The following is a 13,750-nucleotide window of genomic DNA, read 5'->3' on the forward strand; positions in this document are numbered from 1 at the left end:
AGAAGTCCATCATTCTATCCCGTGAAGACACAAAATATGATTGTCTTAGCTTCTTGTATTTTTCATAATTACATTCGTACTGAATCAGAATTTGATCAAGCTGAAATTGAGTTTGATCAGCATAGGCCCGAGGATCCCAATGATCAAAATGAGCATGAGGCGGACGAAGATCACATCACAACTATTGGCACTTCAGATTTGTGGACTGCATTTAGAAACAACCTAGCTAACTCGATGTTTAATAATTGGAATCAGTAGATTATTTTCACTGTTATTAGACTCTGACTCGATGTTATGTTTCATGAACAGAAGAATAACACAAACACCCAAAGTTGTTGTTAAGAACCAGATTAGAGATAGCCATACCTGCCATACAAACTTCTGGACTTTTAAAAGGAGGATTAATACCAAGAAACATAGTCATCATCTTATTTAATTGAGTTATTTGCTGCTGCATTTGTGCCATTGACTCTGTAGAACCATGATTTTCCTGAGTTATTTAGAAGTTGTATCATACATGCTTGATCATGGGTTGTAGTAGCAGGAGCAGTAGATACACTGGTTGGTATATGTAGTAGTTTTAGAAGAAGGGAGTGAAGGTTAGTCTTAATAATAGACCTTTTCCTTTTCTCTTGCATTTGATGATGTGCCTTGTTTCAAATAGGTCTGCTATCTTTTTTATGTGCCTGTTAATCAACAATTCTCGCAAGAAATGAGAATAGTGTTGTCTGCTTGAAACATCTGGTCTTTATCTTCGGAAGCACAAGTATTAGAAGATATATAGTAGTTGTTTTAAATTTAAAACAACTAATTAACATCTAAAGTTGATAACATTTAGGAAATATTAAGGAGGGTAGTTCTGCAGAAAAAGCAAAATAAAAAATGTCAACAAATCAAAGTGATAATCTCAGTTGGTTAAATGTCGTGCAAACAAATAATGCGAGAGTAATATCATCTCTCTGTTTTGTGAAACACAATCGTTGTGTCAGTAAAATTAATCTGCATTATTTTATTTGCAGTCTCAAGTTGGGGCTTTGAAATGGAGGACCACACCATTTCCATATTTTGATGATCTTACAATTGTCTTCGGCAAAGATAGGGCAACTGGCCATAATGATGAAAGTGCAATGGAGGCAGAAGAAAATGTTAATTTAGAAGAAGCTGTTGTCGCTCAAGGAGGGAATGATGAGTCAAGTATGCAAGCATCTGATGAGTCTAGTTCTAAAAGGATTTCGAAGAGAAAGAAGGTTGATGTTGAGCAAATGGCTGAAGTGATGTATAATGCTTCTAAAATGATAGCAGCTGAGTTTCCAAATTCAACGAAGGTGATGGCAGCTGAATTTGCAAGTTCCACCAAGTTATTAGTTGCTGCAGAGACAGATAGGTTGGAGAAAAAGGAAAAGCTTATGGATGAGTTGTCAAAGATCTCTGATATTGATGTTGTACAAAGGTTCAAGGCTGCAAAGAAAATAGCAGATAGTGAGAATTTGATGGTATTATTTTTTGGTGCATCAGATATAGAGAAGAAAGATCTTGTTGATGCTATATTTGCCGGTGAAATATAATCGTTATTGCAGGTATATAGTTTAATTTTTTTTTTAATATTTTTTCTAGACATCATTTCCTTCCTGATATTTTTTTTATTTGGGCAGGCTTTGTTTGTGAAATTTGGGAGTATGTCATGCAAGAAGTCAGGGACAAGAAGAGTCAGGGCCTTCCTTTTGTATTAAAGCAAATCTATGCCTATTTTACTAGTACTTTATTTTATGACTTATCAATTATGTGACTCAATTGAAGTGTTATTTTGTTGTTTTTACTCATATGAATGATATCAATTTTTAATTTGGTACTCGACATTTTATGTTATGTATAGATAACTGTACTTATTTTACGGTTAAAATATTATTTTGTTCGAAAAGTTTCAAATATCATTTGTTCAAAATTAAAATTAATATCAAGTTTTATAGAAAGATCAAAGTAAAATTATTAATTTTATAATACTTAAAATAAATTTGACTTAAAAATAAATTAATAATATTTATTCCATTATAATCAAAGTTAAAATAAACGATCAAATACAAGAGATTCAAAAATATGTTGACCAATTTCACTCCATTCCGTCGTTAAAAATGGACAAGTGAACAAGAGAATGGAATGTTCATTCATTTTCTTCTCCATTCCATTCCTTTGTCATTCCATTCCTTCTTCCATTCCATTCCTCCCCCATTCCATTCATGCGATGTGAACACAACCTAAGAGAAATATTAAAAAAAGTGTAAAAAATGAATCCTATATATATTATAAATGTCAATGATTGTTGTCCATCAAATTCTATAGCTTTTTCGCACATTATAATAAAATGGCATTTGCATCTCTCTTGTACACTATTATTTCTTTAGATTTAAAGGAACAGAGCAGGAGTTTTAAAAATTAGCTCTAACAGTTTTTAACTTATTGTTTTTACCACAATCCCAAACTTTTTTTTAAGTTATAAAATTTAAAGTTCTTCTAAATTTATCATTATTTATCTCTCCCGTGACTTTATTTATATAATGATTAGGTTCTTATCTTTTCAGCAAAAATTGAAGAACTAGATCCATAATCTCTTATCTCTTTTTGAGCTTCTCTTCCATAATTTTAAGTGTATAATATTACTTTTTCTCGTTTATATTTTTGGCTTCCATTTTATTTTTCCAAATCAAAGTTTTAACAATTTGAAAATATTATCAAAATAAATAAAATAATTTTAAATAAATGAATTCTGAAAGAGGAACATCGGATAAACTCTAGCTGCTAGAAGAGCAAAAGGAGACAAATTAATTTAGGGTTTACTTGGAAGGTGCCGGTCCACATACTCTACAACAATTTCGTGGAAGAAACTAGTTTACTCAAACTTACTCATAAAAATTGATTTTGACACGAGGGCTGCGATTATTTATAAAAATGGTGGTGTCAATGTTCAAAAGAAATTGTTGAAAAGAATGTTGGATTCATTGCACGTAAAATCAGTAATTTTGTTTTTATTATCAGATATTATGGATTCATTGCATGTAAAATTACTAATCGACAATGATTAAATATTTTTAATTTTAGAAATTACTAATCTAAGTACATGATTAAATATTTTTAGTTGGCAACTATGTCTAATCTAGAAATTTAGGAGAGTGAAAAATATAATTTGGGTTTAATTATCATATATGCAATTTTTTCTTACAATATAAAATCATTTTCTATTAATAGGATATTTCTACACTTTTTCCATACTCAAATGCTCATTTAATCAACAATGGTGTAAGCAGGGCACATAATATGAATAATGATGATCAGGTACAAAAGACCCACCTGGTCTCTAAATATGTTAGGCAGTCTAAATTTTCTGCAATTGGTTAATGTTTCATCGTCCTATTCCGTATCAATAATTATTATTTTTTTTATTATTTTTTCATTTATTTTTTAATTGTATACTTAAGCAACTCACGACAAAATCCAAAAATATCACAAGTTTCGAATGACATTATATAAGTTTTCATTTTCTTTTAATTGTTTAATGTCAATTTTATTAATAAAATATTAAACCTGCCACGATTCTGGATTCCGTCGTAAATACTTCCGACGATTTCATGTTTTTCGTCGTAATATACCGCGTCAAAATTTTCCATCGTAAGTATCCTATTTCATTATAGTTCATACATAATATCAATAATGATTGTTAGTTACAAAAAATAGAGATTGTTTATAAATATGTTAGATACAATATTGTAAATAAAATGTCATACACAATATCAATATTAACTTTGATAATGGGCTTCTATTTTTCTCATTAGGCACCTTTTAACGAAACTTAATCAATTTTTTAGCTTTAACTAGAAACAGCATGATAGTTTAATTCACCAGTACTTGTCGATAAAACTCAAAGTATACATAGCCTATTTACCATACAATAAAATGATTAAATGAGTATTTAAGTATATGGGAAAGTTTGAGACACTTTACCAAATAAAAGTCTCTAAATAATGACAGTGGTAACTTACTTTTATTTCCTATATTACAGTACTCTTCCTGGAACTCCCTATTTTCTTAACATCTATCTCACAATATAATTCTTTAAATTCACGAATACATGTTCATAAAAATGAAAGTGTACACAACCTACCTTCCATATAATAAAAATGATCATGGGGCTATATTAATGCGAAAATTTAACAATAACAAGAACAAATAAAAGACTCTCAGTTAGCAACAATCACCAAAATTATATGCCAACCGAAGTTGAAATCCATGGTAGATTAGTAGGCACCCAAAATTTAAGAAAATTTGAATTTTCCGTCAAAATTTTGGGGAAAAAGTTGAATTTAGCGCTTTAATAACTTACAACGGATAATAATTTTCGTCATAAGTTAGACAGTCTAAACTTTTGTGCGATTGGTTAATGTTTCCTCGTCCTATTCTGTATCAATAATTATTATTATTATTATTTTTTTTTTAATCATATACTTAAGCAACTTTCGACGGAATCCAAAAACGTCACAAGTTTCGAACGACGTCATATAAGTTTTCATTTTTAATTGTTTAATGCCAGTTTTATTAATAAAATATTAAGCCTGCCAAGATTCTGGATTCTGTCGTAAATATTTCGGACGATTTCGTGTTTTCCGTCGTAAAATACCACGTCAAAATTTTTCGTTGTAATAATAATTATTAGGTACAAAAAACAGAGAGTGTTTGTAAATATGTTAGGTACAATTTTTTAAATAAAATGTCATACACAATATTAATAATGACTTTCATAACTACTTCTATTTTTCTCATTAGACACCTTTTAACGAAACTCAATCATTTTTTTAGCTTTAACTCAAAACATGTTATTTTGAGTTCACCGGTACTTGTTCATAAAACTTAAATTGTACATAGCCATACAATAAAATGGTTAAATGAGTATAAGTATGGGAAAGTTTAAGACACGTAACTAAATAAAAGACTCTGAATAATCAGAGGGGTGACTTAGTACTATTTTCTATATTACATGACTCTTATGCCTGGAACTGAATATTTTCTTAATGTCTATCTCAAAATATTAATGCTTTAAATTCACGAATACATGTTCATGAAAATGAAAGTTGATAACTCCTGGTGGCGGGGCTGCTCCTTCGACGGCGTCCTGGATTCTTCGCCGCTGTAGACGTGTAGCTGTGGCTGAGTTCCTACAAAACAACACCGGAAGGGGGGTTGGAGTCCCGCGGCGCCTCCGGCGTGAGAGTAAGAACTAGCTTTTGGGGAAGATGAAGATAGATATGAATGTAAGGTGGCTGTGTGTGTATACGAGTGTGAAAGAATGATTAACCCCAAAACCTCACCTGTTTGGGTTATTTATAGCCCAAGGGTAGGGTTTTGAGATTGGTACCTTTAGATCATAGCCATCGGTTCCGGGAGCGGAGGACACCTGGCTGGAGTGGATGCTTTACACGTGTCAGTGCGGGACTGGCCGATGAATGTTCTGAGGATCCTCTGAAACGTGCCCTGATTATTCCCATGATTGATGTGTGACAGTTATCCCCGTCACGTGCTTGGGCCAACGTCTCACGTGCTGGGGTTTATCAAGGTTCTGCTTGCGGGACTGAGCTAGTTAGGAGTGGTAGTGTGCAGGACTACTCATTCCAGGAGCTGCGTGGAGTTAGGGGCTTAGGAGTGGCCCTCCCGGGAGTAACACAGAGTCAGGAGCTTAGGAGTGGTCCTTCCAGGAGCTGTATGGAGTTAGGAGCCTAGGAGTAGGCCTTCCAGGGGCCGTATGGAGTTAGGAGCTTAGGAGTAGGGCTACCAGGAACCATATGTACTATCATGTGCCCCCCACTCCCTTATGCAGATTTTCTGGATGGGGGAGTGAATTTGGGTTTGTTTGTAGAACATGAGCTTTTTATTGTTTTGTTGGAAGGAGTTGAGCTTTTCTTGCTCCCAGTCCGGATTGCGCTGAGTTCGGTGAATCAGGACTAAGGTGGTTATCCTTGTCAGGAGTTGAGCTTTTCTTACCCCCCAGTCCGGATTGCGCTGAGTTCGGCGAATCAGGACTAAGGTGGTTGTCCTTTTAAGGGAGTTGAGCTTTTCTTGTCCCCTAGTCCGGATTGCGCTGAGTTTGGCGAATGAGGACTAAGGTGGTTGTCCTTGTCAGGAGTTGAACTTTTCTTGCCCCCAGTCCGGAATTCGCTGAGTTCGGCGAATTCGGACTAAGGTGGTTGTCCTTGCCAGGAGTTGAGCTTTTCTTGCCCCCAGTTCAGATTGCGCTGAGTTCGGCGATTCAGGACTAAGGTTATTGTCCTTGTCAGGAGATGAGCTTTTCTTGCCTTCCAGTCCGGATTGCGCTGAGTTCGGCGAATCAGGACTAAGGTGGTTGTCCTTGTCAGGATTTGAGCTTTTCTTGCCCTCCAGTCCGGGTTGCGCTGAGTTCGGCGAATCAGGACTAAGGTGGTTGTCCTTGTCAGGAGATGAGCTTTTCTTGCCCCCCACTCCAGATTGCGCTGAGTTCAGCGAATCAGGACTAAGGTGGTTGTCCTTGTCAGGATTTGAGCTTTTCTTGCCCTCAAGTCCGGATTGCGCTGTGTTCGGCGAATCAGGACTAAGGTGGTTGTCCTTGTCAGGAGTTGAGCTTTTCTTGCCCCCAGTCCGGAATTCGCTGAGTTCGGCGAATGCGGACTAAGGTGGTTGTCCTTGTCTGGAGTTGGGCTTTTCTTGCCCCCCAGTCCAGATTACGCTGAGTTCGGCAAATCAGGACTAAGGTGGTTGTCCTTGTCAGGAGATGAGCTTTTCTTGCCTTCCAGTCCGGATTGCGCTGAGTTCGGCGAATCAGGACTAAGGTGGTTGTCCTTGTCAGGAGTTGAGCTTTTCTTGCCCCCAGTCCGGATTACGCTGATTGCGAAGAAGTCCGGTCTTGGAAGTTGAAGCGGTTTCTGGGGATTTTCCCCCCAATTATTTGAATTATTACAGCTGTAAGAGTTTGGAGAGACGTGCCTCATCATTACTTGTATTAATTACAGTTTTGATGGACGATCTGGATTATGCCACGTGGCGAGAGTCTTTTGGTTTCACCAAGCCTATAAAAGGCGCCCCTAATCACCCCTTTCTCTTTTACCTTCTCCTGATTTTCTTCTTGTTTTTTCTCTCCTTTTCTTCTCTGAATCTTTTTTTGGTTGTTGCTCGTGGGAGAACTCGAGGCTTTCTGGTCGTTGCTCGGATTCTGCGGTCCGGGCTGCTTTTCAGTTGGATCGCCGGATTGAGTGGAGGTGGCCGACTCCGGATGAGAGGGCTCATCACAGGCCGGCTGATGGCTTCGTTCCAGTGTGGCTGGAGCATCTCTGGTCTGGATGGAATCCACACTGACATCTGTTTCTAAAGCATTTGTGCAAGTACGTATAAAAGATTTCTCCAATGCAGATAACGCCTAATGGGATAAAGTGGATGACTTGGTTCATTGCTACTTGCAATCAATTTAAAGTTCAGCCCACGTTCAAGTTGTGGCATCACATCTTTCACTTGGTCCGGTCCAGCTAGTTCCCTTTGTATGAACTTCGGTTTCGGGCTTCGGAGTGCGGCTACGGTGGTTCTTACAGGCCCGTTATTCAGCAATCTTCGCTGAAGTATTGGAATGGGGAGTTGATCATGCTCCGGGGTTTGGACTTATATTATCTCCCCCATATGGCTTCGGACGGAGTCCAGACTCGCTTCCGTAGGGATGTGCTCCGGGGTGATGCTCTCTGGTTAATTTTTGCATTTTGTGAATGTATGGGTTTCCAAATGACCCGAGATACTTTTATGAATCACAGAACTTTGCATAGGCTAGGCTGTAAGTAGTTTTGCTTCTTGTCCGGACCTTTCATATGTTTCTTATCTGCTTGCATTTTCTTTTGTTTGCTGTTTTTGAGTTGTATTTTTTCTTTGTTCCTTGGAGGTTTGCCACACTACAATCCGGACATGTCTTCCTCCGCATACAGTGATGCTTTGAAAGGTCTGGGCAAGGCCTTCAAGTTGCCCAAGAAGAATGCTGCTGCTGGGTCCGGATCTAATGCCTCGGCGGAGGAGGGATCCCAGAGCAATGCGGTTCCAAATCCGGAACCTGAAGTTGCTGCGGATCCTGCTGGTCCGGAGCTGGATGCTGAAGTTGAGTTTGGGGATGATTTTGCTAACCTGGAGGACCTTGGTCCTATAGGCGAGGCTCCGGGTGGGGAATCTGTGAAGAAGAGGAAGAGGCTCCGTACCCTTGGGAGTAAGCCTCCCCAGGCCGAAAACTTTGAAGCTGGTTCCGGGTCCGGGGCTGGCAAGGGGAAAAATGTTGGAGGAGAATGTCCGAATGAAAGTGGTCCGGGGCTGGAGGAAAAACTCGCTCGCTTCATGGCCGGAATTCCTACTCAAACTGAGTGGAGGAGGATGAATGAGTCTGGATTCGATGCGACTATGAAGGAGGATGAATGAGTCCAGATTCGATGCGACTATATTTTTTTTTTCTAAGTTTTTCTATTTTTTGCAGCTTGGTGGGTATATGGCCGGATCCGCCTCTCTTGCGTACAATGAGCTCAAAGGTCTCCAGACTGCTGTTGCTGATAAGGATTCTGAGATTAGCCGGCTCCGGGACCAAATCATCGTGAAGGATAATTCTTTGTCCGGGTTGAATAAGCATCTGAATGAAGTGACTATCCGAGCTAATAATGCCGAGAAGGAGGTTTCTGACTTAAAATCTGAATTGGCTGAGCTCCGGAGGCAAATGTCTGATGTTCGTCTGGAGGCTGAAGTTATAGATGAATTCAAAAGATCTGAGGAGTACGATAGGGCTCTTGCCAATGCTGGTGCTCCGGAGATAGCTCACTGCTGGCTGGTTGCTGAACGACACATCAAGACTAATTCGGAGGCCGATTGGGATAGCTTCGTCTCTGAGTTTATCAAGGCCAAGGAAGATATTGAGCTTGGATTGGGGGAATCGGAGCCATTTGACGGTCCCTGCCCCAGCTTCCTTCCTTCCAGTGCTCCGGATTCTTGAATTATTTGATTTGTAACTTTGCTACTGATTTGAGATTTGATAAATTTGGTGTTTGTAATATGTACTTTGCTCCGGACTCGTTTGAGTTCGGTAACTTTTAACATTTGCTATTAATTTGCATTATTTTTGTAGTTTGTTTTTTTGCCTTAGAATATTTTTCCAAGTAAAATTTATTGGACTAGTAGTTAGCTTTGTTACTTAGAAATTTTTTCCAAATAAAAATGGCTTCATTAGTCCAGACTTGTGGAATGTCCGGACTAGTGGTTTCCTTTAGTTGGAAAATTAATTCTAAGTAGAAATTGTTGCTCTAGTCCCGACTAATAGCTTGTCCGGACTAGTGGTTGCTTTAAGTTAGAAAATTAATTCTAACTGAAAATGGGTTGCTCTAGTCCTGACTAATAGCTTGTCCGGACTAGTGGTTGCTTTTAGTTAGAAAATTAATTCTAAGTAAAGATTGGTTGCTCTAGTCCTGACTAATGTACGGACTAGTGGTTGCTTTTAGTTAGAAAATTAATTCTAAGTAAAGATTGGTTGCTCTAGTCCTGACTAATAGCTTGTACGGACTAGTGGTTGCTTTTAGTTAAAAAATTAATTCTAAGTAAAAATTGGTTACTCTAGTCCTGACTAATGTCCGGACTAGTGGTTGCTTTTAGTTAGAAAATTAATTCTAAGTAAAAATTGGTTGCTCTAGTCCTGACTAATAGCTTGTCCGGACTAGTGGTTGCTTTTGAAAAAATATGCAGAGTAAAGAAAAAGCTTTTCATTGATCATTCATACAAGATAGAAGGAGAAACAGATTGGTTGCTTGCCATATTGGCTACAAGGTTTTTGGTTGCTTTGTTTGTTTTACTACTGGTAGAATTTCCTTAGCCTTAGTCCATGCCAAGTGTTTGGGACTTCTGAGCCGTCCATGTTCAGGAGCTTGTAGGTTCCTGGCCTGAGGACTTCTTTAATCTTGTATGGTCCTTCCCATTTGGGCATTAGCTTTTCGGTGTTTGTGGGATCTGATGCTTCCGTGTCTCGAAGAACTAAGTCTCCAACTTGGAAGTTTTTAACTCTTGACTTCTTGCTGAAGTGCTCTCTTGTTTTCTCCTTGTATTTTTCCATCCTTTCCACAGCTTGGTCCCGGACCTCATCAATTAGCTCCATGTTTGTTCTGAGTCCTTCTTCATTTGCTTCTTCTTGAAAGTTTATTGCTCTGTGATTTTTTATGCTTGATCCCGCGCTCTTGGAGGTAGGACTCGAGCTCTGATCCAATGAATTGGGGCCCATTGTCTGATACTAGGACTCGAGGTATCCCGAACCTCATCAAAATGTTGTCCATAAACTTTATGCAGTCTTGCTGATTGATTGTCCTCATTGCTTTTGCTTAAACCCATTTGGTCATGTAGTCAATAGAGACTAGTAGGTACCTGAGGTCTCCTTTTGCTCGAGGGAAGGGTCCCATAATGTCAATACCCCAAACGACGAAGGGGATAGGTGACAGGACTGAGGATGGTAGGACTGGGCATATCCGGGACACATTGCTGAAGAACTGGCATTCCTTGCACTTCTTGACGAATTCTATTGCATCCTGATGAATGGTTGGCCAGTAGTAGCCTTGTCTTATAATCTGATGAGCTAGGGCCTTTGCAGACATATGGTCTCCGCATATCCCTTCATGCACTTCTGCCAAACAGTACTTTGCTTCTTCTGGGCCAATGCATTTCAGGATAGGAGATGAGAAGGTCCTACAGTAGAGTACTCCCTCTTCGAGGAAGAACTTGGCTACTTTTGCTTTCAATCTTTGAGCTTTTTCTTTGTCTTCTGGGAGCTCCCGTTTGTCCAAGTAGTTTATGAAGGGAGTCATCCAATTTTGAGTGCTTTCTATTTCCAAGACCTCCCCGGGTTCAATGGATGGTTTGTGGAGTTCTTCGAAGTAGACTGAGCAGTCCAGATCTGATGAATTCCGGACTAATTTGGATAGGATATCCGCTTCTTCATTTTCTTCTTGGCATATCTGAAGGACTTGGTGGCTTGGAATTGAAGCTAAGTAGCTCTGAACCAGTGCTTGGTACTTCGCCAGAGTAGGGTCCTTTTCTATGTATTCCCTATTTGTTTGCTTGACCACTATCTGGGAGTCACTGTAGATTTTTAAGTCCTGGACCCTTAGAGTCCGGGAGAGCTTTAGTCCTGCGATCAACGCCTCATATTCTACTTGATTGTTTGTTGCTGGGAAGCTGAAAGATATAGCTGTCTGAATCTTGAATCCTTCTGGACTCTTGAGTATGAGTCCGGCTCCTGACCTCTCGCTTGTTGAAGAACCATCTACCTTTAAGGTCCAGGCTCCCAGACTCATTTCCTTTTTTGGCTCCTGATCCATGTCCATTGGTTCTGGGTCTTCTTCTGGGAAGTTGCATTCGATTATGAAATCTGCAAGAGCTTGAACTTTGATTGTAGTCCTGGGAATGAAGCTTAGGTTGAACTGGCTCAATTCCACAGCCCAATTGACAAGTCTTTCCGAGATATCTGGCTTGTGGATTATTTTCCTTAGTGGTTGATTTGTTACTACTCTGATTTCCCTCCCTTGGAAGTAGTGCCTGAGTTTCCTTGAGGTTGTAACCAAAGCAAAGGCAAACTTCTCCAATCTTGGGTATCTTGTTTCTGCATCTTTTAAGACTTGGCTTACATAGTAGACTGGTTGCTGTGTTCCATTCTCCTCCCTGATTAGGGCAGCTCCTACGGCTTGTGCTTCTGCTGACAAGTATAAGTAGAGAGGCTCTCCCGGCTTAGCTTTAGTTAGGATTGGTGGCTGAGAGAGGTAGGACTTGATTTCCTCGAATGTTTTCCGGCACTCCAGATTCCAGTTTACCTCTTTCTTGTTGGTCGCTCCTTTGATTAAATCAAAGAAAGGTAGGCACCTCTCTGCTAGTTTTGAGACAAATCTCCTAAGTGCTGCTAGTGATCCTGCTAGCTTCTGCACATCTTTTTGGGTCCTGGGAGCTTTCATCTCCTGGATTGCTTTTATTTTCTCCGGATTGGCTTCTACGCCTCTGTTGCTGATCATGAATCCTAGGAACTTGCCTGCTCCTACTCCGAAGGTGCATTTCTCCGGATTCAGCTTGAGTTGATTCTTCCTTAGGTTTTCAAAGCATTCCTTCAGATCTTCCACGTGCCCTGGTATAGTTGTTGATTTGGAAATCATGTCATCGATATAGCACTCCAAGTTCCTCCCAATCTGGGACTTGAATATCTTGTTCATGGCTCTTTGGTAAGTGGATCCTGCGCTGGTAAGCCCGAATGGTAGCATCACACAGGCGTAGACTGCTATGTGAGTTATGAATGTTGTCTTAAGAATGTCCTTTGGGTTCATCTTTATCTGGTTGTATCCGGAGATGACATCCATGAAACTTAGCATGACATGTCCTGAGGTGGCATCTATTAGTTGATCAATGTTTGGAAGAGGATACGGGTCCTTCGGGCATGCGTCGTTTAGGTCAGTGTAGTCCACACACATTCTCCATTTACCGTTGGACTTCTTAACCATGACCACATTAGCTAGCCACTCCGGATATTTAATTTCTTTGATGATTCCTGCTTTGAGTAGCTTTTCTACTTCCTCGTCAATGGCTCTTTGCCTCTCCGGAGCAAAGTTTCTTCTTTTCTGTTTTACTGGTTTCCTGTTGGGGTTGACATCCAAGCTGTGCATTGCTATGGACTCATGTAGTCCTAGCATGTCCCTTGGACTCCAGGAAAAAACATCTCTGTACTCCCGGAGCAGGGATAATAATCTCTCCTAGAAGGACTCCTCGAGTCCTGACCCAACCTTCACTTTTTTGCTAGAGTTGTTTTCATCTACTTCCACTTCTTCTGTTTCGACTGCGGCCTCGATTTTTGCTTGTTCTTTGTTTGAAACCAGTTGATGAATTCGGGCTTCAGAGTTCTTCTTCAAAATGGTGTTTGCTTGTTCAGGTTCTTTGGTTGCTTGCATGGTAGAACAAGGTTGGTCTAGGACTCGACTTGTCTTGTCCAATACCATGACTTGGTTGCTTGCCAGTTCTTCTGGACTTGTTTTGTTTGCTTCGTCCCTTGTCCGGGGTCGGTGCTTTTTCATGCTTTGTTGCTTGCGAAGGACTGTAGCCTTCCTCTTGTTATCTTGATGGGTTTCTGCCATAACTAACCCCTGGTTGTAGCATGTTTCAGCAACTCCATAATGTAATAACCCCAATTTTTGGAATTTTTGAAACACGGATGAATAGTAACTTTTGCTGATGATGCTGATTAAGGAAAATTATCAGACCACGCTATATAGGAGTACTGTTATGGAAATTCTAAGATCGTATTAGTATTCCATAAAGTAAATAAGTGTATGTAAAGATCGTCAGAATCCAAATTCGAACACTTTGATTTTTCCCGAAAATCCACTAGATACCGAAAGAATTGAGTATAAGGTAACATGATTAAAAGGATTTAATTCAAGGATTATAAGAGAGGATCATAAAAGGAATATAAAATATTGAGAAAGGTTTAGGGGAACCCAAGTAATAAGATCCCGGGTATGATCCCTCAAACAATAAACGAGAACGAAAGTTAAGCGAACCGTATAACAGATCAGCGTTCATTAGCCAAGTAATTAGGGGTTAATCAAAGAGGTTAATGGACGATGATGTCATCACACCAACAAGAGGAAGACAAGTGTAACAAGATGACATAAGCAGATGACATAAGCATGGCCAAAAAGGGAAGGAAGTG

At 39.5% G+C, this 13,750-nt stretch overlaps 2 protein-coding genes across 2 annotated transcripts; one reads left to right on the forward strand and one right to left on the reverse strand.

The window, feature by feature from the left end:
* The first annotated feature begins 882 nt into the window (after window positions 1-882).
* Window positions 883-1,849, forward strand: LOC141679566 (uncharacterized). The gene is made up of 3 exons (XM_074486034.1): window positions 883-945; window positions 1,020-1,577; window positions 1,653-1,849. Exons 1-2 carry the CDS (start codon window positions 883-885, stop codon window positions 1,563-1,565), a joined length of 609 nt encoding a protein of 202 aa, XP_074342135.1. The 3' UTR covers window positions 1,566-1,577; window positions 1,653-1,849.
* An 8,378-nt stretch (window positions 1,850-10,227) lies between these two features.
* Window positions 10,228-12,515, reverse strand: LOC141679567 (uncharacterized). Its single transcript, XM_074486035.1, has 3 exons — window positions 12,083-12,515; window positions 10,432-11,890; window positions 10,228-10,267 (listed from the first exon to the last, which is right to left on the reverse strand). The coding sequence occupies exons 1-3, from the start codon at window positions 12,513-12,515 to the stop codon at window positions 10,228-10,230; spliced, it is 1,932 nt and encodes a 643-aa protein (XP_074342136.1).
* Window positions 12,516-13,750: the final 1,235 nt, after the last annotated feature.

Source organism: Apium graveolens, chromosome 8 (assembly GCF_009905375.1).
Source record: "Apium graveolens cultivar Ventura chromosome 8, ASM990537v1, whole genome shotgun sequence".
In the NCBI taxonomy this organism is placed as follows: Eukaryota; Viridiplantae; Streptophyta; class Magnoliopsida; order Apiales; family Apiaceae; genus Apium; species Apium graveolens.